The 25,555-nt window shown below is 55.6% G+C and overlaps 2 protein-coding genes across 2 annotated transcripts in view; one reads left to right on the top strand and one right to left on the bottom strand.

Moving 5' to 3' along the window:
• Nucleotides 1–2,476: 2,476 nt before the first annotated feature.
• The window catches only part of SCN8A (sodium voltage-gated channel alpha subunit 8), a 46,733-nt gene continuing 23,654 nt past the window's right edge, over nucleotides 2,477–25,555 (bottom strand). The window contains exons 19-26 of the mRNA XM_027907849.1: nucleotides 25,304–25,426; nucleotides 21,797–22,081; nucleotides 21,319–21,372; nucleotides 20,500–20,637; nucleotides 19,781–19,885; nucleotides 18,952–19,222; nucleotides 16,826–17,976; nucleotides 2,477–2,494 (exon numbers count right to left, since the gene is read on the bottom strand). Of these exons, the coding sequence (XP_027763650.1) occupies nucleotides 16,829–17,976; nucleotides 18,952–19,222; nucleotides 19,781–19,885; nucleotides 20,500–20,637; nucleotides 21,319–21,372; nucleotides 21,797–22,081; nucleotides 25,304–25,426 (2,124 nt within the window). The 3' untranslated portion in view covers nucleotides 2,477–2,494; nucleotides 16,826–16,828. The remainder of the gene's footprint in view (nucleotides 2,495–16,825; nucleotides 17,977–18,951; nucleotides 19,223–19,780; nucleotides 19,886–20,499; nucleotides 20,638–21,318; nucleotides 21,373–21,796; nucleotides 22,082–25,303; nucleotides 25,427–25,555) is intronic.
• On the top strand, nucleotides 4,006–6,209 carry FIGNL2 (fidgetin like 2). The gene has a single exon (XM_027907850.1). It carries the CDS (start codon nucleotides 4,016–4,018, stop codon nucleotides 6,200–6,202), a length of 2,187 nt encoding a protein of 728 aa, XP_027763651.1. The 5' UTR covers nucleotides 4,006–4,015; the 3' UTR covers nucleotides 6,203–6,209.

Raw genomic sequence — 25,555 nt, 5'->3', positions numbered from 1 at the left:
GGGACCCTTCCTGGGACAGGCTGAGGCTTCTCCTTCCCCTTGAGGTGGCCTGGGGGACGGTGGGATCCGGTGACCTGAGCACTCAGGGATGCCCCTGGGAAAATCTTCCTTCAGGCAGAGTCCTGGGGGAGCCCACAGCTGGAATGTGGAGCCCACAGCTGGAACATCACCCCCGAGGGAGGTCCTGCAGCAGTGAGGTGGTTCAGGGCAGGAGAAGGTTCGTTGGAGGAGTGTGGACACTGTCAGAGGGAGCTGAAGCCACCCATGGCAGGGAGTGGGCAGCACTGTGATGGATTAATGGGATCATTAATCATTTGGAATTAATGCCCATCCTTGGCGCAGCAGAGGGATCGTGCTGGTGGAGCGGAGCTGAACCAACTCCAACTTCCAGGGGGTTCTAGACCCAAACAAGCAGCTGAGCAGTTTTGTCCTGTGTTCCTGGGGGTGGCGCAGGGCTCAAGGCCGGATCTCAGCAGCCTGAGGGGTCCAGGAGGCCTGGAGGCAAGTGGTGCCAAGAAAAACAGAAATGGCCAAAGGAGGCTGGCTTTTTTCACTCCTTTAGGCCCGTCTTTCTTATTTCTATTTTAGTTCGTTTCGCTTCGGTCTGTTTTATTTTGCTGTGCCGTGCTTTGCTTCGTTTCATCTCGTGTTATCATCGGTTTTGTTTTATTTCGTTTCGTTCCCATTTCCTTTTTATTTTCCTGCCACCCACCTTCTTCCACCGATGCTCGGAGCAGAATTCCTCCAATCCACCCCCCCCCACCCCTTCCCCGGGTCACCTCCTTATTAACAGCGCCCAGGTTTTATTGCCATGTCCCCTTGATCCCGGAATTCCCAGGCCAGGGGCCGTGACTCCGTGTCCCGCGGGTGCCGTTGGCGGTGGGTTCCTCTCCCCTGCCCGTGACAGATGGGGACGTTCAGCTGCTGCCGGACCCGGATGAATTTTTCATTCGGGGGCAGCACAGATGGACAACGGCCCGTTGGTCACTCCCGGCCCGTGCTGGTGTCCAGCTGCTCTGCACTTGATATATGAGCGGCCGGAGCGGCCGCTGGAGCCTTGGGATCGCCCGGGATCCTCCCCGGGGGTGGAGGGGGGGGTGGGAGAGGGAGGGAGTCAGCCCAAATCCTTTTAACACATGTCCATTGACCCTGCTCTGATTGCAATCCCAGCCCTGGCTGGGGAGGGGACGGGCAATGTCGCTGCAGCTCCCCCGGTGGGTTTACCCCCTCCCCCCCCCCCCCAAAACTTGGTGTTTGCCACTTGGAATCCCCGCCTGGGCTGGGGTGGGGGTGGAACCTGAGACCTGAGCGTGGCTTTGTGCCTGGACCTGCCTTTGGGACGGGCTCTGCCTATTCCAGACCCGCCACACGGGGACTGATCGGAGATGACCGAAGTGCGGCCTCAAGACCTGTATCAGCATGCCCAAATATTGCTTTAATCCCCAGCCTTAGTGCTGGAGCAGCTCCGAGACGTTGCCACGAGCCCCGGGTCCTCTGTGAGGGTCAGCACGGTGTCTGCAGGGTCATAATTGTGATTTACAGCCCTGATTTCACTCGGGTGGTGCCGTTGCACTTTCCCTGCGCTGCTCCCAGGAGGCAGGGACGAACCCCAAAGCTCTGGGGCTCTGCTTCGGGGAGATCATCAGGAAACACATCATTTAGAAGAAGAAAAAAATCGTTCCCATCCCTGGGCAGGCTTGGGGAAGTCTCTTCTCTCCTGCTCTTTGTCCAGACCCACCACTGAGTGCACAGTCCAGCCTGGAAGATCCATCACACACATCCCGTGTTTTTGGGGCTCCTGAGGGCTGTGGGAGCGCTCAGTGAAGGCTGGGCTGTGCAAGGAGGCTCCAGCATCCTGGTTTTCTCTCCCCTGACCCAAACTTTGCACGGCAGAGCGTTACAATCCTGGGAAGTCGGGCAGCCCCTGGAAGCGGGGAAGCTTCTGGGAGCTGATCTCATCGGACCACGCTGCTGTGGGAATTTCAGGGATAATGGGGCTGCTCAATGGATTTTGGAAAGAGCATAACTGCTCCGAGTGACAGCGGGGCCCAGAGGAGCCGTCAGCGTTAAACCGGCACGACAGCGGCGGGAGCACCGTGGGGTGGAGGATGGAGGAGGCTCCGCGGCTCATCCCGGCACCCGAGGACTGGGATGATCCAACCAAAGGGTTCAGCCCATCTGGATCACTCCCTCCAGGGGCTGGTCCCTCTTCCCAGGGCTCCAGAGGGAGTTGGGCTGGGTTTAAACCCTGGCTTTAGTGCATCCCCAGCTTGGGCGTGTTTGCTCCTGTGCGTCCCTTTGCCTTCCAAATCCACTGGAGCCCTCTCCTGATCCCCCCAGGGAGGTGGGATCGCTGCAGCCACCAGCAGATGCTGCCTGCGGGTCATCCCTGCGGGAATTTTGCTGGAGTTTCTCTGCACCACCATCAGCACCGCGGGCGTGGGGCCAACACGGGCGTGAGGACACGCGTGCACACGTGTGTGTGTGTGTGTGTCCGTGTGCGTGGTGTGCTCTGCACACCAGGGCTGGGGATGGGATATCCCTGTCCCAACAAAGCCCCCTCAGCCCGAGATGCTGCTCTGGGGCAGCCCAGCGTCCCGAGGCCTCGTGGCCGAGGAGCTTCTCCCGGGGTGGGGGCGGCGGGAGGCAGCGCACCCCATCCCCACGCCGAGCCGTTGGACACCCTCGGTGGTGCTCCCCGCTAAAAACCCCCGAACAAAAGCCCAGTTCAGAGTCGCTGCTGAATAGATTAACAAGATTTCCATAATTAGGGCGGGCGGGAACAATAGGATTCTCCCTGCCCAGCCCCCCTGCCCGCCTTTGTCTTGCGCTGGGGATAATGGGCAGCAGCGAGGGTGGGAACCGGCCCGGCCATTTGGTCACTGGACAGTAATTTTCTCACACTGCCAAGGGGAGCATTGAAACATCTGTCCCGCTCCGCCGCCGCTCATTCACGTCCCATTTCAACCCTGACAACTCCTCCCCTGCCCGCCGCCCTCCCCCTCCCTGGGTTTTCCAGGGATTTGGGTCTTTCTCCTCCAAAATGCATCTTGTCCCTAAAGGGCTGGTTGGCACCCCAGGATTGCAAACCTGCAAGGGTGTAAACCCCCTGCCCTGCTCCTCAGGGCAGCTCCAGGGCTCAGGAATGGGGGCTGGAGGAGCTGTGCCATCGTGGTGGGTGTCCAAGCCACGCACCACGGCACGGGACACGCTCTGCCAGGCTCTTGGAAAAGCAATTCCATCACTGGGCCGGTCTTGAGATGCCGGTTTTTAGCTGGCAGCGGGGTTCAGGGGTTGGGATCAACCCTTGGGGCTCCAGGAGGATCTGCTGCCCCTTCATCCACCGGGAGCTCTTTGATAATGGCCACGAATGCAGGAGGAGGGCGGCTCAAGCCACGCAAAGCCACCATCTAAATCCTCTTGTGGAAGTTTGATATCCAAAGTGGAAGCACAAATGCCCTATAAGTCAATTAAAGCATTAAGTAATCTAATTGTGCCGTGGCCACAAAGTGGCTTAAAGGCTGCGAGCGGAGAGTGAGGGGGGCACAAGGTCCCCGCCTGGCCCTGGAATCGGCGTCCCCAGAGGCGATGGCTGCAGGATGGGGGGGACAGGGGGACCACAGCAGGGTGGGGAGGGGGACACGCTGGCACCGCCCTCAGAGGCCGCTGTATTTGGGGACTGGAGCAAGAGAGGGTGATGCCGACCCTGTGGAGGCCCCCGTGGTCAAAGGGGATTTTTGGGGTGGAAGAATTTCTTCGTGGAAAGGGTGGTCAGGCCTCGGAAGGGGCTGCCCAGGGAGGTGGTGGAGGAGTCCAAGGGAGGACTGGGCGTGGCAAGGTGGGCGTTGGGCACAGGTTGGACTCGGTGATGTCCGAGGGCTTTTCCAGCCTCAAGGATTCTGGGATGCTGTGAAAGTTTAGAGTGAATGGAAGCATCTGGGGGGGTGTCATGGGGCACAGGCCAGGCCAGGCCAGGTCTCACCCATGCTGTGCTGTCCCCACAGGTCTGTCGAAGATGCACTGGTCACCAGAGCATGCCCAGTCCCTGAACCAGTGGCCGGAGCAGCACCTGGACGTCTCCTCCACCACCTCCTCGCCGGCCCACAAGTCCGACCTGTACCCCAGCACCCGCCAGCGCTTCAACTACGCCTGGGCCAACGACGACATCTCGGCGCTCACGGCCTCCAACCTCCTCAAGAGGTACGCCGAGAAGTACTCGGGGGTGCTGGACGCGCCCTACGAGCGCCCGGCGCTCGGCGGGTACGGGGATGGCGCCTTCGGGCCCGTTAACGGGCAGAAGGGGGACGGGGAGCCCTGGCCGGGGGCTCACGGCTCCGACGGCACCTACCCCCTGACACCCATCCACGATGGCCTCCCCGGCGCCAAGGGGGTGGTGCCGCCCGCGGTGCCCGCCAGCGGCGGGGCCATCGGGCTCGGCGGCTCCCCGGTGGTGTCGGCCAACCTCGCCGACCCCATGTACCCCGGCAACTCCTGCGGGGGAGCGGCCGCCAGCTCCGGCGGGCTCGGGGCGTCTCAGGAGTACCCCTCAGGCTACGGTGGCACCTACTTGCCCTCCGGCTACTGCACCCAGCCGGCGGCGGCGCTGCCCCCCCCGCACCCGTCCGCCCTCCACGGCTCGGGGCTCCTGCAGCCCCCGCACCCCTCGCCCGCCCTGGTGCCGGGCTACGGCTCCTCGGGCCCCGTGTACAACTACGCCGCCGGCACCTACCCGCCGCAGCCGGGCTACGGGGGCATCCACCCGCCACACCCCCCCGCCTCCTACCTGCCCTCCGGCATCGCAGCGCCCACCCCCATCCCGGCCCCGCCGCCCGCCGCCCGCCCGCCCGGGGTGCCCGGGTACGGCTACCAGGGCGCCGGGCTGGCCCCGCTAGCCGTGCCGCCGCTGGGCACCGAGGCGGGCGCGCTGAAGAGGAAGGCGTTCGACATCGGCGGGGAGGACGACGGGGAGGGCAGGTACAGGAAATACAGCTACGAGCAGCCAAAGTCCCCCTACCCCCTGTCGGACAACGGCGAGTGCCGGGGCAACGGGTTCGGCGGCGCTGCCGAGTCCCCCCAGGTGGCCTTCAAGCCCGGGAAGCGGCCGGCGGGCGCGGGGAACGCCGAGGAACACGCCGGCAAGTACGGCGGGCAGCAGATGAAGAGCATGGTCTCGCCACCCTACGGCGCCGGGGACGCGCCCCTGCGGCCGGCAGAGCCCTTCGAGAAGTTCAGCCCCCCCTTGGCCAACGGGGAGCGGGCGGCAGAGCCGGGACCCCCCTTCCCGCTGCGGCTGCCCCCCAAGGCGCCGGTGTTCGGCAGCGCCCCGGTGGAGGAGCAGCCCAAGAACGTCGACCCGCTGGTGCTGGAGCTGGTGAACACCAAGGTGGTGGAGCGGGGGCCGCCGGTGCAGTGGTCGGACGTGGCCGGGCAGGTGTCGGTGAAGGCGGCCATCGAAGAGGAGCTGGTGTGGCCCATCCTGCGCCCCGGCGCCTACAGCGGCGCGAGCCACCCGCTCCGCACCCTCCTGCTCTTCGGCCCCCGCGGCACCGGCAAGACGCTGCTGAGCCGCTGCATCTCCACCCAGCTGGGCTCCACCCTGCTGAGGCTCAGCGGGACCACCCTGCTCTCCACCTGGAAGGCCGAAGCCGAGAAGATCCTGCAGACCGTGTTCTTCGTGGCCAGCTGCCGCCAGCCCGCCGTGGTGCTCATCACCGAGGCCGAGGCCCTGCTGGGAGCCCGGGCGGGCGAGGACGGCGGGCAGGCGGGCAACCTCAAGTCCCAGCTCCTCTCCTACCTGGACAACGTGGCTACCTCATCCGAGCAGAACGTGGTGGTCATCGGCACCACGGCCCGGCCGGGCAGCATGGACGAGGCGTCGCACCGGCGCTTCGGCACGCGGCTCTACATCCCGCTGCCGGACGGCTCCGCGCGGCGCCACATCCTGCGCCAGGCCCTGGCTCAGCAGAGCTGCTGCCTGAGCGAGCGGGAGCTGGCGGCGCTGGCGCAGCGCACCGAGAGCTTCTCCGGCGCCGAGCTCCTGCGGCTCTGCCAGCACGCCGGGGCCGCGCGCCGGGCGCTGCCGGGACCGCCGACCTCCTACCAGGACCTGGAGAAGGCCTTCTGCAAGGTCCGTCCCGCCGCCTCCCAGAAGGAGCTGGACTTGTTCCTGGAGTGGGATAAGATGTACGGCACCAGGCACTGACGGCACCGGGGGGGGGGGACGGGGGCGCCGGGATGGCCCCCGAGGCTGCGGGGCTGGATCTGGGGCGCAGGGTTGGGTTGGGGTCTGCGGGACTCCGGCTCTCCGGGTGGGCTCGGATCCCTCGGCGGGAGACGCCGGGCAGCACCACATACCTCACCTCTCCTGTTTCGGACTCACCCGGGGAGTTTCCCCCTCCGTGGTTTCTCGGGAGTGTCGCCCCCCTCGACTCAGGATAAACCTATTTATTATTTTTCCCTCTGTCCGTCCCTGGGCTGGCGGTGCCAGCGGGGCTGGAGCTGTCCCGGGATCCGGCTCTGCGCCATCGGGATCCGCTCCAGCCTCGGAGGCACGAGCTCCCCCGTCCACCCAAAAGCTTTATTAGTGTTTTTTTACCTGCTTTTATTGTTCCCAACAGAAATACCTCGGGCGTCTTTCGAGCCAAGCAGCCCCTTCGCCCCTGGCGATGACCTTGACCTGGGAGGGGGGGGGCAGGGGGGACACCCAAAAAAAACAGGTGACACCCCAAAACCAGGGAGTTCCACCCCAAAACCGGGGGGTGACACCCCAAACCAGGGGTTTAAACCCCAAAACCAGGGAGTTCCACCCCAAAACCAGGGGGTTACACCCAAAACCAGGAGGTTTTGGAGTAAAATGCTGTAGATTGTTGAATATCCTAGACTTGGGTTTTTATTTTTGTAAGGTCTGTAGTATTTTTTTGTTTGTTTGTTTGTTTTGGTTTGTTGTTTTTTTTTTTTTTTCTTTTTAACTACTCAGGAAAAGAATTACCTCAGAAAAATGAAAGAATGTGTTTTTAAAAACTCTTTTTATCTTCTCAGAAAAAAAAAGGAAAAAAAAAAAAAAAGAGATTTTTTTAAAGAGTTTTCCGACCTGGGACAAAACTGCCTCATGCATTTGCTTCCAAAGGGGGTGAAGAAAGGAAGAAAGAAAAAGGAAGAAAAAAAAAAATAAACTTGAAGCTGTTACAAAGATGAAATTTGAATGTATTTCGGGTGCTTTCCACGTATATTATGCCATAATTTTATTTTTAATTTTTGCTTTTAACATTGTTATTGTAGCGTTTGGTGGAGTAACGTGTCTTCAACGGGAAGTTTAGTGCCGTAGGTTGGGAGCTGTCGCTGGCACCACTTTTTGGAGCAGGGGGGGGGTTCCCCGTTCCCAGAACTAGGCTGGGACTGGGGGGGGATCCCTCTCCCAGTGTGGGTTTGGGGCCCAGGGGTCTCCCAGGCTTTGCTGAGAGGATTCCAGTGCTGGCTCTGTTCCTCTTTCGCCTGAAATCAGGGAATTTTGGCTCCTCTGAGCGTTGGTGGCCACAGATTGGGGAAATTGCTTCTCCCTGGGTCCCCAAAAACCCATCAGGGCTGAGCCAGGGGTTTTGCACAGAGCATGAACCCCCCTCCCCAACCCATCCACTGGCCCCCCCATCCCTTTGCATCGCTGTGGGGGATGGGCTTTTCCCCCCTAATTAAAAAAAAAAACAAACCACAAACTAATTTTTATTATTTTTAGTGCTCTATAGATGGGGAAGCAGCTGCTCCAGGCCCTCCCCTCAGAGGAAACCCTCCCCCCCAAACCTCAGGGTCTGCACATGCAGAGAGAACAGACCCCTCACGGGGACTCCCCCCACCCCACCCTACCCTGAAGTGTCTGCCAGGTTTTTTCCCAGTTTTCCCCAATTTTTTCCACAGTTTCCTATTGCATCCAGGGCATTACCAGGGCACCCCCTTTGCTCCAACCCCCCCATCCCTCCAAAAAGTGGTGCTGGGTTCCTGAAGACTTATTATTATTATCCTATTTGTACACTCTCTGTAACCATTTCTACCTCATTTTGCAACATATTGTACATGAAAGTATTTAAATTCATGTCTTATTGATGTCTGAGACAGACAAGCTCTAGGGCTGGGATGGTCTACCTCAAGAAATGCTGTATTTTAAAAAAGAAAAGTATTACACAGTATTAAAGAGATTACCTGAACAACTCCTGTCCTTGGGGGCGAGGGGGGTCTGGGTGCATCCCCTTCCCTTGTTATGGGTCTGGGGGGGTCCATATGTGTCCACTTCCCTTATTAGGGGTGATGGGGGGTCCAGGTGAATCCCCTTCCCTTGTCTGGGGTGTTGGGGGGATCCAAGAGGGGTCCCTTTCCCTTTCCCTCCTTCGGGCAGTGGCACCGATGGCTGAGGAGGGGGCCCTGCTGGAACGTCCCCCCCAATTCCCCCAGACTGGGGGGGCTCAGGGGGGTCTCGGGCAGGTCTGGCTGCTGGTGAGAACACCCCCGGCACTTGCAAGTAGGGGGGAGGTGCAGAAGGGGGGGCTGGGAATGACGGGGGGGAAGGGGCAGGGGTTCGGTGGGTGCCAGGGTGAGGAGTTGGGTGCCGGACCCTCGGATCGGGAGGGGACACGCTGTTATCCCTGGGTGCTGGAGCCTTTGTGCTGGCACTGGAACATCCGGAACAATCCGGCCTTTATTGGGACCCCCGAAATTCCGGCGCTGTGGATGAACGACGTGGAGAAAGGCCGGGAAAATGGGAGGAAGGCTCTGTCACCTCGGGGCTGCGCTGTCACCTCGGGGCTGCGCTGTCACCTCGGGGCTGCGCTGTCACCTCGGCGCTGCATTGCCACCTCGTGGTTGCGGGGTCGTCGCCCTTGACCCCGAGCGAAGCTAAACCCGGCTCTGCTCCGTGGATTTGGGGTGGGAGAGGAAAAGGCAGGTCCCGGGAGTGAGGGGGTGGGTGTTACATCCTCCCTCCTTGGGGAGGGACAGGGGAGCTGCTGCCGTGGCCTTCGGGAGGTGGGAGGAGGGTGGTGGAGGTGTCCCAGGGAGCAGTGGCTGTCCCCATCCCGGATATCCCAGCCCGGGTGAATCCCACGGATGCTCCAGGGAGAGGGGGATGTGGGAAAGCAAAGGATGTCGTGGCTGGACAGAGGGACGGATGTCCCTGGAACACGCCGCCCTGTGAGGTCGGGGGGTGGAATTGTGAGGTCAGCAGGGGGGTTCCGCGCTCCTGGGCCACCCTGATGCCAAGGGGCACCCCAATCCCTGCTGGAACCCAAACGATGCTGGTACCCGCGGGACTCATCCTGCTCCTGCTGGCCGCGGGTGGCCGGGGCGATGATGACACGGTGGCCGCCACCGTGGGCCGTCACACCATGGGCCGCATCGCCGAGCTGCTGTCCCGCTCCGAGTGCCTCCAGCTCCAGGCGGAGCTGAACGGGCCCGACAAGGAACTGGAGGAGCTGGAGCTGGAGCTGGAGCATCTCTCCGAGAGGAGCAGCCCCACCTCACCCCGCCGGACCCGCCGCGGCCCCAGGGGGTGCTCGGAAGCCCTGAGGGACTGGCTGGTGACGGCAGGAGAAGGGACGACCTGGGACCGGTTGGTCCGGAGCCTCCGCCACATCGGCCGCTCCGACATCGCCCGGGAGCTGGGGAAAAACCTGAACCAAGACCGGAGCCTGCAGCTGCAGAGGAACGTGGAGGGATACAGCCAGAGCGTGCAGCACCTCAGCTCCGTGCAGCTGCAGCCCGGGGGGGCGAGGGGCAGGAGGGCCCCTCTCACCGGGGACATGCTCTTCGAGCGGCACCGACCCCCCCCGTACAGCAGAGACCCCCTGGGCTGGGTCCAGCCAGTGGTCCTGGGCGTCCTGGGAGCCTTCCTCACCTCCACCCTGCTCACCATGACCCTGATGTACTACTGCCACTGGAGGAGGCTCCTGGCCGCCTGAAAATGGGATGGTTCCCAGACTGGAGCATCTCCCACAAACTGCTGGGGAGGAAAACAAGACCCAGTAAAGCCTCGTGGAGGGACTGAGGTGGAGAGACTGACCTTGTGTGTTCTCCTGGGCAGGGAAAGGCCCGTCCTTGGGTTACCCAGGGCTTCTCTTTATATCAAGAACGGGTTTGCACCAACCCAACCGAGTGGCCTACGAGCACTGGAGAGGGAAGGGAAGGACAAATAACCCCTGAGTGCGGCTTTCAGGTTAAATTCTACACAATTTACATAATGCTTTGTTTTTTTCCTGAGTGGAGCCGCTTCCTGAAGCACCAGCATGGCCAGTTCCTGGCACGGAGCTGCCCCTGCGTCCTCTCAGGTGGCTCCTGCCCGTCAGTGAAGGTCAGGCCCAGCGGTGCCAGGACTGAGGGGCTGCTCTGCCATCTGTCACCTCGGCCCCCCCGTGCCGTGGAGCGTCTGCCTGGGCCGCGGGGAGCCCGAGGAGCAGCTCGGAGCTGGTGGATGGTGGGAACTGGTGGGTCTTGGAGTGTTCGCTCTGGAGCAGGACGAGGGCAGGTCCCCCACCAGCCACAGGGGCTGCTGAGGGGCTGCAGGTCCCCCTGGAGCAACGTGGAGATGCAGGGGTAGCGAGGGAGCACAGGCAGGGGGGTTGTGACAGGGTGTGTCCCCTAAAGCATCGCTCAGCCTCCCTAAAGCAGGGGCTGGAATGCACTGGGATGGGACTGGGATGAGCTGGGATGAGCTTTGTGCCGTGCCCAGGGGGTTTTGATGTGACTCTCCCAAGATGGGCAGGGGTTGGCGCTGGACATCCACGCTTCAGACCAGCCCCACCTTGCAAAGCCACCCCCGGGGTCCTGCCCTGGCAGCCACCATCTGTCTGGGCCGAGGGTGTGGATTTTGGTGATTTGGGGGGTGGTTACTGCTGTGAGAAGGTAACAGAACGACAGGGCAGCCAGGAGAAGTTGTTAAAACAAGATGGACATACCTCTTTATTGCAAATTCCAAAGTAAAAAGATGTACAGTACAAAGGAACTCAAAAGTTCAGACATGGAACTCCCAGCCCGTCCCTCCATCGCCTTCCTCCTCCTCCTCCCTCCCCCAGCTCCATCCTCCTCCTCTCCTCAGGTCAAACAGAACAGAGAGTAAAGCCAAGGGGGGGAAGGGGGAGCAAGGACAGCTCAGGGGGAGTGACCTGAGTGGGGTGTCAGAGGGAAGAGCCGGCTCTGCCCCGGGCAGAGGGTGTGGGACTTTCGTAGCAGCATTTTTAGCACCCCCTGGTCCCTCCCCCTGAGTGCCCCACTGTGCTTGCACACCCCCTGAGACCCTCAGCACGTCACACTCACTCAGTAACAGCCTCACAACACCCCTGTGAGGTAGGGAATGAGCCACCCCATTTACAGGTGGGGAGAGCCGGGAATGCTCCGTCCCCGTGTCCCAGTTAAACCAGTGCTGTCGCTGTGGGACACTGGTGAGGTGCAGGAGGGCACAGCCACGCCCTGGGCCCTGCAGCGCCAGTGGTTTGCTTGGACTGGCCTCAACCAAGCAGGAAAATTCACGTTTGCCGAGCAAAAAACCGGACCAGAACTCAAAATGGGAGAAACGATTCCGAGGTGACTGAAAACCAAAACAGGAAAAACGATTCCAAGGTGGCGCCCCACTTGTCCCCACCGACCCAAACACTGTCACTCCACGGGGCATCCCACGGGGTAAGGGTTGATCTGGAGAAGGGAAGCCAAGAACAGGGGTGGGAAGTGCCAGGCCCTGGCAGGGGGACCCCCAACAGCACCCCAATGCTCAGAGCTCCTGACCTGCCCCCCAGGGGAAGAGTTTGGGGGGGGCTCTGCAGCTGCTTTGGGTCCTTTTTTGGGTCCTTTTAGTGCAAGTGAAGGGGGCTGCAGGGTGAGTGAGGGGCTGCAGGGTGAGTGAGGGGTTGCAGGGTGAGTGTCAGGGGTCGATGGATGAAGGCCTACAGAGAATGCAGAGAGATGCTAAAGGAATTCGAAGGGGCCTCAAAGGAAGAAATCCATCTAAAAGTGCTTTGACAGCTGAAGCCGAAGGAAGAGCCTGAAATCCAGTGGTAAGAAACAGACTCCTGCAGAAACCCACCACCACTCCTTCCTGGCCTTCCCCTCTCCCTAGTTGGCCAGACATATTTCCCAGGCCAATCCCTCCATTCTCCCTTATCAGCACCCCTCGGGATTCGATGTTCCTAGCGGGGGTCCCACTTCTGTTCGAGATCCTTCTATAATCCCCTCTATATAAGCTGTCTTCTTGTTGTAATAGGGGAGTTAGCCATTTTGCGAGTCAGAGATGCTCTTGTGTCTGTATGTCTCATCTCCCCATGCAAGATGGAAGCTGGGTCCATGGCGAGGACAATCCCCCCTTCACGATAAATGGCGCCCAACGTGGGGCAGAACTCACCTTTCTTATATTAAGAAAGATCTCGCCTTTAGCCTGAGCTACTGATAGACTGGGTATCCGGAGTCCAGTCTATCCCCAAAGACCCCACCAGGTCTTCGCCAGGGCAAACGCCGCTCGCAGCGGTGCCGCTCCGACACCGCAGCCGCGCGCCGCCTGCAACCGCACGCAGCCACCGCGCCGCGACCCGACTGCCCGCCGAGGGGTGAGAGGTTCCAGGGTGAGTGAGGGGTTCCAGGGTGAGTGAGGGGTTCCAGGGTGAGGGTTTACAGTGTCCTCCCCTGCCAGAGCAGATCCAACACGGAGCGTTTTGACCTGCCAAGGGCACCCACCTGCCCCCAGCCATGGGAGCCCTGGGCAGGTTCTGAGTCCACCCCCACAAAGGCACCGACCCCACAGACCCAGCTGTGCCCACCTGCAGGCACCCAACGCCAGGTAACAACCAAACACCTCCCAGCAGCTCCTCCTGCCCCTCACTCTGCTCCACAAAACCATCCTAAAAAGCCTTGGAGGAAGCACAGAGGAGGAGGAGGAGGAGGAGGAGGAGGAGGAGGAAGGGAGGGAGGATGCAACCAGGCAAATAACTGGGACACCGAGACAACCTTCCCTTGTACAGTGAAAAGGGTAACGTTTATTTAATTTTCTTTTGGCTTATAGGAATTGTTAATCACGTTGGGTTCAGACCGGTATGAGCCACCATGCAGTTTCTAATACACTAATCTTCGCTATTGAGCTTTTACAGCTTGAACAGGTGTTTTGTTGTTTGTTTGTTTGTTTGTTTTTAACTATTATTATTATTTTATATATATTTTTTTTTAATTTTACTTTTGCGGCAGAAAAATTAAGTAATTCGTACTCGGGTGTGGCCTCTACGGAACGCCACGGGGTCGGCTGAACTTTTGTTCAACGTTGGCTTCTATATTTTTAAAAAAAAAAAATAAAAAAAAGTGAGGAGGAAAGTGAGTAAAAGCAGCTCGGACTGGCATCTCACTCTCGCCCTCCCCTCTTCGTGCTTCAGAGTCAAGGATTGAACCCAGAAGGGAGGGGTTTGGAGGAGGGGGAGGGAAGGGAACTGCTGGGGGTGGGGGTGATTTTTGGCTTTTTGATGGTGACCCCCCCTCCCCCTCCCTTGCTCTGCTCTCCCCACCCCAGGGCGTGAATTCCCTGCAGGAGTTGGAATTCGGAGCTTTGGGTGCCACAGGGGGGTCCCTGAGGCTCCTGGCACGAAGTTTCCCCCCCTTTTGGCTTCACCCAGTGAAGCCCCATCGTGTCCCACTCCCTTCAACCCCCGGGGGAGGGAACCAAGGGAGAAAAACCACCCCAAAAACCTCCCCCTTCGACTCTCCTTGAGCACAGAAACCAACTCCAGCCCACGAACCTCCTCCCTCCCCCTCCTGCTCAGCAGCCCCCTGTGCTTCACACGGATCTGGCATTAAAAAAATAAATATCTATACAGAGTTTGAAGGGACTTTTTATTTTAAAGTAATCGAGTAGCTTCATGAGTTGCCAGCACGAACGCACCGAGCGTCACCTACGAGACTCAGCCCAGCCTAAGGACAAGTTCAGCCAAATCTTGCATAGAAGTGGTCGACTTATTGCACATTGGAACCCAAAAATAGAGACTTTTGCTGCTGCAAAGATCACTTGCAATAAAGCTTTTGTTAAAATCTATTTTGGAGGGGGTGGGGGGGTCGGGGGGTTGTTTGGAATTTTTTTTTTTTTTGGTTGGTATTTTTTATTATCCTTTGGGGGATGTTTTTTCCTGGCTATCTAAAGTCTAAGGACAACAGAAAAAATCTTAAAAAAATAAAAATAACCATGGACAATGGCATAAGCCAGAAGCCATTCTATAATTTTTTTTTTTGTAGTTCTTTGTATTTACAAAAAGGCATGCCGATAAAATAAAATGATATATTACAGTATTTATAACGTCTCTTAAAAAGTTCAACCACACTTTTCAGCTATGTTTTTCCCCTTTTTTTTTTTCCTTTTCTTTTAATGTTTGTGTTTTTTCTTGTGCTGTTTACAATGTAGCCTGTACATATGTATGTAGATTTACGTTTCTTTTGTTTGCTTGTTTTACCATCATCATCGTTATTATTGTTATTATTATTATTATACATCCCATCCTTGGAGCAACAGGGGCAAGGCAGGACAGGCGAGGTCCCTGCTGTGGGGCAGAGCTGCTCCCGTGCCGTGGCCGCCCCGAGGACGCCGCGGTGGCACAGATGGCTGCTGGATGGCTTCCTGCTTGGGTCTGGTTTATTTTAAGTGATTCCTGTCGTTTTCTGGGTTATGGGATTATGCAAACTTGAGGTTCACCCTCCTGCTGCCGAGTTCTGGCCTCTTGGGTCTCTCCCCCCACCTCGCTCTGGGTACCCTCGGTTCCGTTGGGGCCAAACGTCACAGACGCTTCTCTCCCCCCTTCCCTGCACCCACCCGAGACTCCCCCGGCCCTGAAGAGACCCCCCAACCCCAGCAGGGCTGGCCTGAGAACTGGCTGAGCCACGAGGACACCCCGAAAGGGAGCTGGGGACGAGGGAACAGCAACGCTCGGAGGTGGCTTGTGACGTCCTTCCCCGCCGCAGCAAGACCAGGCAAAGAGGTAGCTCCGGTTCCCCCCACCCACCACGGGGCCACGACGGGAGGTCTGGGAGATGGGAGGGAGGTGAAGGCACCTGTTGGGCTGTGTCCACCCCCCCCCAAACTCTCCTGGCACACCCCGTGCCCCGGGAAGGGCTGCGCTCCCAACGCCGGCTCCGCGCGAGGATCGCGGGGTTCGGCTCTGCGTCCCCCCAACCCCGACGGGACAGCCAAGGGGGAGTCCCAGCCCCGTCCCCCACCTCGTGGGGTTTCCATGAGTGAGCCCCCCCCCAAACTCCCACCAGCAGAGATAACACGCTGCCTTTTTCGTGTGTTTTTCTTAGCTTTTATCTCTCCCAAAAGAGGTGTCTGCGCCGCAGGGCGGAGGCCGGACAGTAATTAATGCTAAATATTGCAGGATACAACTGACCTTGCTGGCTGGTTGAAGCCCTAGGTTTTGGGGGTTTACAGTGACATGGATTAACAAGCCATTCCCAGATTTAATCCTCTCCCCTTGGGTGAGGTCCAGAGCAGCATTTGGAATTTTGTTCTATTTCAGTGTGCAAAAGAGATGGCTCTATGGAAAAGAAAGACAGAGTCGTTAAACAGACACACACAACTCGTTCATCTGCTTGTTGGGGTTTTGCTGGGGTTTGATAGGATCTGTAGGGGGTTTTGTTGGCTTTTTGTCGCGCTGTTGTTTGGTTTTGTTGGGGGTCTGATAGGTTTTGTTGGGGTTTTGGATGGGATCTGATGGGTTTTGTCGGGGTTTGTTGGGTTTTGTTCTCCTACTGGCGGGTCTATGGAAGATCCACTACGAACTGGGACACGACTGGTGCCGGGCAGGAGCGTCACTAAGGTTTCTCTCCAAGTACAGTGTGCGGTAGATACTCAGTGGAGTGCCTCGAATTTATGGCTTAACACACCCCTGTGGCCAGGTGGCTGCGTGTCTCGTGGTTCCTCATGCATGGTCCCTGGTCATGCCGTCATGCAAATCGCTTTTCTGCGCGTTAACGAGCACGGTGTTTGTTCGGGGAGGACCAGCCCGAGCTGGCTCCAGGCTGAAGGTACCCGATTACCCCATCTCCCAAACCAAGTAAAAGCCCATGTAGAAAGTAGAATGCAGGTAATAAATCCCAAATAAAACTGTGACAACTCAATGGGCGCTTTGTTTCTTTTTTTTCCCTTTTTTTTTTCGTTCTACTTGTTTTAACTTTTTTTCCTGTTTTTTTTTCCTTTTTTTTTTTTTTTTTTTTTTTTTTTTTTTTTTTTTTTTTTTTTTTTTTTTTTTTTTTTTTTTTTTGCTGCTTAACTAAGTGCAAACCAGTTTTGCATGAACAAACCCGTTAACATCGTGGCTTCTGGGTTTCCTTTCAGGAATAATCAACAAAATGGGAAAATAAAATCCATTTGGGGCTGCTTTGGAGAATACATGAATCCCAGCAGCGGGTTTTGTTTCTCTGTGTGTGTGTGCGTGTGTGTGTGCGTGTGTGTGGTTTATTTTGCTTGTTTGTCCTAAGTTGCATTGACTGATGTGGAACATGCAGTATCCACCTGCCCAAACAATAGAAAATCCTTTTTTTTTTTTTTTTTTCTTTTTTTTTTTTTGTGTGTGTGTTTAAATGTTTGTTTACAGGGTCCTTTAAACAGGTGGTAGGTCACTGCTTTAGATGCAACGCTGTCACACAGTAAGCAGACTATGTTTGGTATAAGATCTTCAGGTAAGTGTCTCCACAGCTGTTCTGTACTGAGATTATTTCAGGAAGTTTGTAAACAATCTTTTTTTTTTTTTTTTTTTTTTCTCCCCCACTTGCAAATACTGTTTAAATTTGTACAATTCTACTATTTTATTTATTTAATTCTGTTTTTTGTTCTGTCTCAACACTTGGATTCCCTGGTGTCCTTTTGCCTCTTTGCCTTTTCTCGCCTCCCCTCCTCCGCCCGCTGCTGTTTCTCCTTCTCGGGTTTGGTGACGCTGTCGTAGGAGGGCAGGGACGCCGTGGACGGGGTTCCCTCCTTTTTCTCCCTGTTGGCTCCCCCGTTTTCCAGTTTGGTGGAGGCAGGCCTTCGGCTGATGAAGCCCCGTCGTGCCAAACGAGCCCTGTAAGCCCTCTGGATCACCACGGCCGACACCTCCTCCTGCTTGCGCCGCAGCGTCGTGGTGATGGGCTCGTAAGACACTTTGGAAGGGTTGGACGCCACGAACCTCTCCTCCATCTGCTGCCTCAGGATATCCAGCTCCCCGCTGTCCCCCAGGACGCGTTTGGTGAAGGCAAACAGGATGTCCAAACAGTGGATCCTGTCCCCACTTACCATAGGCAGGTCCATGGCGATGAGTTCGATGGTGTTGGGCTTGGGGACGCGCAGCGGGTGCTCCAGGGCGTCGGCGAAGTCCGCCAGCTTGCTGTACTCGATGAACTGCGTGGCGTCGGGGTCGAACTTCTCCCAGATCTCGTAGAAGGTCTCGAAGTCGTCCTCGCTGAGCGGGTCCGCGCTCTCCTCCGTCGCCACGCTGAAGTTCTCCAGGATGATGGCGATGTACATGTTGACCACGATCAGGAAGGAGATGATGATGTAGCTCACAAAGAAAAATATCCCCACCGAAGGGTTCCCGCAGTCCCCCTTAAAGCCGCTCCCCGGGTGCTCCTTGTCCAGGTCGCAGTCCGGGGGCCGGTTCAGGATGGGCAGCAGGAGCCCGTCCCAGCCGGCGGACGTGGTGATCTGGAACAAGCAGATCATGCTGTTGCCAAAGGTCTCGAAGTTGAACATGTCGTCGATGCCGGCCTCGTGCTTGACGTAGGCGAAGTTCGACATGCCGAAGATGGAGAAGATGAACATGACCAAGAAGAGCAGGAGGCCGATGTTGAACAAGGCAGGCAGGGACATCATTAAGGCAAAGAGCAGCGTGCGGATTCCTTTGGCTCCTTTGATCAATCGCAGGATGCGGCCGATGCGGGCCAGGCGGATGACTCGGAACAGGGTGGGGGACACAAAGTACTTCTCGATGATTTCAGCCAGGAACATTCCTAGGGAGGAGGAGGGACAAGTGTGACAATGGAGACACAAAAAGCTGCAGCTTCCCCTGGGCCCGGTGAAGGACGGGGCACGGGGAGGGGTCTGTGATCAGGAGGCCTCACCTTCAGGCAGGTAAATCCCCATGAGGGGACGTGGGAGGGCAAACATTGATTTCTGCTCTGATGACCAGTGACAGGACCCGAGGGAACACTGGAGCTGTGCCAGGGGAGGGTCAGGTTCTTTCCCCAGAGGGTGGTTGGCACTGAACAGGCTCCCCAGGGCAGTGGACACGGCCCCAAGGCTGCCAGAGCTCCAGGAGTGTTTGGATAACACTCTGAGGGACAGGGTGGGATTGTTGGGGTGTCTGTGCAGGGCCAGGATTGGACTCAATGATCCCTCCCAACTCAGGAGATTCCATGGTTTTAAGTCTTTCCTCTGGCTCAAGCAGCAGAAAACCTGGAGCTGAGTTTTGGGTTGTGGGAGAGTCTGAAGGCCGTGGTTTGTCAGCTTGGGGCCTGTGTGCTCCCAGGCTTTACCCTGATTTATTTGTGAGGCTCTGCATATTTTGCAGATTGGATGATGCTAAAAAGCCCAAAAAACCTGTTGGAGGAAACATTGATTCAACATTCAGCCCCAAGTCCCAACATCACATGCTGTGGCAGGAAGCCCCGCAGGGATATTTTCAGTGGTTACTGAGCACCACAACCTTCTGATGGGGGGAGTGAAACTTCTGTTTTTAAAGGCAAGGAGAGCCACTGTTCAAGTGGTCTACTCCACATGACTGCAAAGGAATTCCAGAACAGGGGGCAGGAGGCATCAGCCAGGACCTCGGGCTGCCAAAACCCGCCTCGGGGCTAAAAGAGAACCTCGAAAACCCTGACAAAGCCACACCCCCCCACTTCAAAGACCAGAACACGTGCCCTGCCCTGCACACACCCAGGCAGCCTGGCCCCCACCACAGACCTCTGGAGCGGCGTCACACTTACCCACGATGGACAGAATCACAACCACGAAGTCAAAAATGTTCCACCCGATGGTGAAATAATAGTGCCGCAAGGCGAACATCTTCAGCACACACTCACACGTGAAGAAGATGACAAACACGAAGTTGATCCAGTACAGGATGTCCTCCATCTGCTTGCTCTGCGTGTCTGTCTCCACCATCATGGTCACCATGTTGAGGCAGATGAGCATCATGATGACAATGTCGAAGGCTTGCTGGGTGACGAAGTCGAACACGGCTCCCTGGATGCGGTTCTGCGCCACGGGAGAGGCGAGGAACGGGGTTGGGAACACGGATCGTGGAACCAGGGGGTGAAACTCACCCCATCCCACCCCCTGGCCACGGGCAGGGGCACCCTCCACCAGACCAGGCTGCTCCAAAGTGGCCTTGGGCGCTCCCAGGGATGGGGCAGCCACAGCTTCTCTGGGCAAAGCTGTGCCAGGGCCTCCCCACCCTCACAGGGAGGAATTCCTTCCTAATCTATCGTTTGGCAACAAATTATTTCACTGTTGGTGGGGAGAGGGACGAGGACATTGTTTTGTCAGTGTCTGATGAAGCTTTCAAGGCAATCCCTGCACACAATTCAGTCTGTTTAGGGGAAAGGCAGGAAAATGCTACTATTTACACCCCAACTATTTACACCCCAGCATGCCACTCCACCCCTCCACCCTCTTTGCTGAGCCCAGAGGGAGGGTGAAGCGCTTCCAGTCATGAGTCCAGAGCAGTTAGAATAAAGGATGCTTTTAGAGCCAAAGCTCCTTTGAAATCTGCTCTGCAGGTTCCCCCCACTCAGTTCCCTCCAAGGGACTCACCAGAGGTCGGGGAATGGGTTTCTGAGGCTTCTTTGAGCCCAGTTTTTTCATGGCATTATAGTACTTCTTTTGTTCTTCTGTCATGAAAATGTCTTGACCTCCAAAGTAAAGGGGCAAAAGGAGAACTGGTTACAATCAGCTCCTACAGCAGGAGGGGTAAAGCCCAGCTCAGGCAGGAGGAGACCTGCCAGCTGGGAGGTGGGTGGGCAGCTATTCCAGACACAAATAACTCACACTAATGCCCAAGGTGGACTGATCTTCCCTTAAGAAGGAGTATTTTTCCCAGGAATGACCTGCTTTATGGCACTGCCTCCTTCCCATCCCCTCTCCCCTCTGTGATAAACAGGTGTGAGGGCATTTACAGGATGCAAATCCTCAGCTTGACTTGGAGGAAAAGCAGCAGATGAGAGACAAGACAGGAAGGCATCTTGCTCCCAGCCTCTGTTTCAGTCAAGGCATAGAAACACCCCAAAACGCATGAAAATGTTGTCTGGGGAAAATGTCTAATGTGGCTGGGGTTTAAATCAAGCCTTGGGCTGCCTCTTGCACCCCTGATCCTGCTCAGCCAGTGCCACGGGGCTGGGCAGGGACTGGGGCACAGGGAAAGGAGGTTTTTGTCCCCAAACTGACTTTATTCTGCAGAAAACCCCCACCAGCCTGAAGACCCAGCACTCCCCCAGCAAACACAAACAGCAAAGCAGCAAACACAGATCACTTATCTTTTTCTTCTGCTGGTTGAAGTTGTCGATGATGACACCAATGAACAAGTTCAGGGTGAAGAAGGAGCCAAAGATGATGAAGATAACAAAATAGATGTACATGTAAATGTTGTCCTCGTACTTGGGTTGCTCTTCTTGCTGAAGGGGAGGTGGGAAGAGGAACAAGTGACATTTCAAAGACATCATGCAAATGCAGGCAAAATGAGACTGGTGGCGTTCCCAAGCTCTTTCTTTTGAAGATGTAACACCAAAAAGATCAGAAAAGATCTTTACACTGTCCTGACACAGCCACACTTGTTTCCAACCTGCATTCACTGCAGGACAAGAAAACCCATTTAAAAATATTTTCATGCAAAAATGAAGAGAAGAGGAGGGGGGGAAGAAAAAAGAAAACAACAAGGAAATTATGGTATTTGCATGATTCCAGCAGGTCAGAGCCGGAAAAGTGCCTGAGGAATGGCTCCAGCCCAGACACAATCCCAAACCTGGATTCACACCAATGCTCCCATGCAGACATAAGGTTCATGGGGGATCTTCTGGCTAATTCCTCCCCACAGCTTACTCTGATGATTAAATCTATAATTGCATTATTTCCTTCACTGTATTTCTACTCCAGGAGGAGTAGAACAAAAAAAAGAAGAACCTGCCCTTTTTGGGATTTCCTCGAGCATCTTTTAACTCATCAGAGCAACAGAGCAAATGAAAACAATCCCAGCATTAAAAACCTGCTACAAGCACAGCTCTGCAATCCTCACTCTTGATTTTACCACAGCAGAAGAGCAGAGTGAAACAGGGGGAGGGGAGATGGGGGGGTCTTACCTTTCTGGAATCTACTGCTGCATACATGATGTCCATCCAGCCCTTGAACGTAGCCTGGCAAAGAAAACAAACGTTCTCTGAGTCAGAATTCACCCAAAATATGAGAACAAGCCTGACCTGAGGCAGCTCAAGGACTCCCTGGCCCTCTTGAGGGCCCTGCACAGTGAACTTTAACATCACTCAAAATTTTCTCTTTTAATTTAAGTGAAATCAGTCGAGCTTGAGAGGTTGGTCCACGGGAACCTCACGAGGTCCAACAAGGTCAAGCGCAAGTGGGCAGACCTGGGGCCCCCTTGCTGTGCTGGGAGACCCAGACACTGGGAAAGGGAGGAAAGATAAAATGACCCTTTTATTCCAGCCCCAAACCCGAGGGGGGTTGAGGGGACGCTGTGTCTCACGGGGAGAGGGGAGCGTTTGGAACACATCAGGAGCAGTTTGCAGCCCCCAGTTAAGAGAACGGTGAAAAGGCCAAACTCACGACTTGCAGGAGAGCCAGATATCCTGCCCCAACGTTGTCAAAGTTAATTTTCACGTTCTTCCACCGGATCTCCGTGGAGTTGGGTGGCATCAGAGCTTCGCAGTCTGTCTTGTTGTTAACAATATCTATCTCAAAGCGCTCCTCAGCTGTTTCATTAAAGCAGTAATGATATTTCCCGGCAAACAGGTTAACCCCCATAATGCTGAAAATCAGCCAGAAGATAAGGCAGACCAACAAGACATTCATAATGGAAGGGATAGCGCCAACCAAGGCGTTGACAACCACCTGTGTTGGAAGGGGTGGGAAAAAGTTTCAGTATAAAACACGAGGCAGGAGACAGCGAGCATCAGTACAGCTGTTTTTGGGGGGGGAATAGGGGGGGTCAGGCCACTGACACGCCGGGGAAGGGGGCGGCTGCTCCGCACAGAAGTTGGCAGTGAACTTATTCCAAGCCTTGTAACCCAATCCTGCTCCAAAGCCAACCTGGGGGAGCTCTGTTTTCAGAATAAAACAGGCCAGGCTGTTGGACGGACGGAGCTCAGCTTTGGATCAGTTGTTCTTCGAGTTAAACGACAATTATTTCGTGTTATTTTAGTCGCCCAAAGGGGGTGTGGGGTGTGGGTGTGTACTCAAACAAACAGGCTCCTAAGCTGGAATTTATTCAGAGCCAAGTGTGAGGACACTTTGGCTCGCGGGATTCCACGGGTTTTATCAGCCAGTGGCCCCTCCGGCCATTCCCCACGTTCAAACAGGGCTGTTTTCACTCCGGAGCCTGATCCTGCTCCCACCCAGGGCGGGGGGACAGGACCAAGCCCGGCATCGCTCTGGTCACACTGAGTTAACACCGAGATCGTACCCGTGACTAAGCAAGGCCAGTCATGTTGCCCCAGGCAGACAGCTGAGCATGCAGCTGGGCAGGCTCCAGGAGACAGAAAAGCCACGTTCCTCCCTCCAAACAGCAGCAAACGCGCTGGGGAGCGAACCACGGCTCCCCCACCATCGCCTAATTTTAGCCTCTCCCAGTTTGGGAGCGCCATGTCCCTGAGCATCCCTGGCCGCCACACGACCAGAGGCAAGCTCTGAGGCTTTTAATAGAGGCAGGTCAGCAGGATATTAAATCTTTTATTGTGATCTCCGGATTTAGATTCCTTTAATAGACGGAGAGAGTCTAAACTGCTGTCACCCCTTCGCCTTAGCTTCGAAAGGCGACTCAGCTGCACGGGGGGGGTTTGGGAGTCCTCAGGTGGCAGCACCTGAAGCACAGCTGGGCCTGGTCCCCTCTCTGCTCCTACAACATCCCTTTGCTGGATGCCACCACCACACAGAGTAAGCGCTGCAGCAAAGCCCTGTCCTCCTCACGGCAGTTCATGGAGAGGCTGGACAGGGTTTGGAGCAAAAATTGAAGACCACGGTGATCTAGAGAGGGATTCTCCCATTCCAGCTGTTAAATCATGTCAGGAGTTCATCACTGCACCCAGGGAGGGCTCAAGACACAGGTGAGGGGGTCCAGCCTTTGCTCTCATTCTCCCTTCATCCCAACAGGGTGTCCAGCTGCTGGGCACCAACACCAGAGGGGCTTTTTTGGGTCAGATCCTCCCATCCGTACACTGGTTTATTCCAGTTCTCCCAGGAAGCAAGAAAAGGGTGAAATCCCCCTGAAATAAGGTCACTTGACAGTTGCTTAAACTGACACAGCTTTCCAAGAGATGGGAGAGGAGGAACATGGCTTTTGTGTGCAGACTGACAAGAACACATGCACATCCCACAGCACCACTGTCAAAACTCCCTGACTGAGCCCGGAGCAGAGCAAGCCCCTGGAAATGCAGATTATAATGGAGGAGAGAAAAGCAAAGAACTCCAGTTTGGGTCTCCTTTACAAAGGCACTTCAGACCTCTGTCCTCTGGCTCAGAGGAACTGGTCTGGTTGGATGGGGCAGGGACACTTTTCTTCAGGTCAGAACAAAGGAAAAATAACTGGGTCTGGGTACCTGACAGGGCTAAGCTGTAACTCCCAATCCTGCTGCGGTGAAAATCCCCCACTCTCAGGATGAGCATTTCCTGATGGTGCATCAGAAATCTCCTCTCCAGCACAGCTTAAAAAATGGCTTTAATGTCCCCAGGTTCAGCGCTGGGCCTGTTCTCTGAGATCAAACCCTTGGGTGGGACCTGAACCCAGCCCAGCCAAAGCTCTGCTTTTGTGTCCAGGGAAAGTTTTCATCCTTTGTGCCATTATCGTACAGTCAAGTTCAGAATTAAGGCAATGGCACGAAGAAATAACAGCAGGGTAAGGCCTGAGGGAAGAAACACTCCTCTTTGGGTTTGGATCTGCTGTATTTCTATAATTCCTCGGGAATTTGAGGATCCCTGCTCAGCTCACTCTGGATTTTGGGCTCAGTTACACTACAGCAAATCCAGAGATCAGAAGGATCCAGGTGGAATTGCTCCAATCAGACCCTGAAGTAAAACTCCAACTGCTCTTCCCTTCCCTTTCTATTTAAAATGCACAATTTTATCTCCTGTAATATCTCTGATTATGAGCTAACTGGGATTTAGCACAAAACCCCCATTACTGTTCCAAGATCACCTGGGAAACCCATCAGTACAAAACACCCTTTAATTCATTTTTCTACTACATGATTTTTTTTTTTTTTGCATGTTCATAGGAGACTATTTCAATCCCAATTGGGGGGGGAAAAAAAAAAGCACCGAAATACAGAATATTATTGGCAAAGCCACGAGACACTGCAATAATTGACATCCCCAAGGGAGCGGTGCCAGTTCCAATTTGAGGAAAGCTTGTTAAGTTCAATGCTTTGCTTGTGCTTCATTCTGGTTCCACAGTGACAGGACAGGGACCAAAAAGCATGGAAAAAGGGAGGGGGTGGAAAGGAAAAGCTTCACTACCAGACAAGGCTGCCAGTCGCCACCAGACTGGACCGAGAACAACAAGGTGCAACAAGAGGAATGAAACCAAAGTTTTCAACCAGCTGAGCTCCCCCCCAGTCCCTTCCTGCAGTGACCCACGAGAGGCAGCAGCTTTTTCCCCTGGCAGGCAAATTGCTTTTTTTTTGGTCAAACCCCCTCAAGACAGAGTCTTTCAATCCAATTCCACCGGCAGCCAACGCCCCGAGGTGGTTCCAGTTCTGCTTCTTTGCACCTGGTGATTCTCCCTAGATCAGAAAAGAAGCCCCTCGGATGCTCGAGGTCAAAGCCAGGCCAAATGAGAACAGCCAAGTGTCGACATCGGCTACGAAATGGCAGGTGGGTTGGGCCAGTAATTAATGTAATGAGGCAGCTTTATGCATCTCCCTTGGTTAGAGGGGAGGGTGCAGCAGTGGGCAGGGTGAGGGGACATCCACGTAGAGGTGATCGAGTCAGCAGCTGCATCATGATTCTGTTTGGAATTTTCTTTCCACCAAGTTTTGATCAGTTCTAGCATGCTTTTAAAAAAAAAAAAAACCCCGCTCCACGGGCATGCAGAAGGATCAGCTGCTAATGGAGTCTTACCCTCATCCCCTCAAATCGGGACAACGCTCTTAAAGGCCTCAAGGCTCTTAGTGTCCTAAGGGACTTTATGGCACCTAGTTCCGAGTAGCCCAGGGCATTAGCTATAAGGCTGACTAAAGAGACCTACACAGAAAACAGAAACAAAATAGAAACAGAACAGAAACAAAACAAAAACAAAACAAAAATAGAAGGAAAAAAAAAAAAAAAAAAAAAAAAAAAAAAAAAAAAAAAAAAAAAAAAAAAAAAAAAAAA

Source organism: Empidonax traillii, unplaced genomic scaffold (genome assembly GCF_003031625.1).
Source record: "Empidonax traillii isolate 1590-97213 ecotype Southwest subspecies unplaced genomic scaffold, ASM303162v1 scaffold1555:size184083, whole genome shotgun sequence".
Classification (NCBI taxonomy): domain Eukaryota; kingdom Metazoa; phylum Chordata; class Aves; order Passeriformes; family Tyrannidae; genus Empidonax; species Empidonax traillii.
The sequence above is the reverse complement of the archived record's forward strand: the minus strand, read 5'-3'. Positions and strand labels throughout refer to the sequence as shown.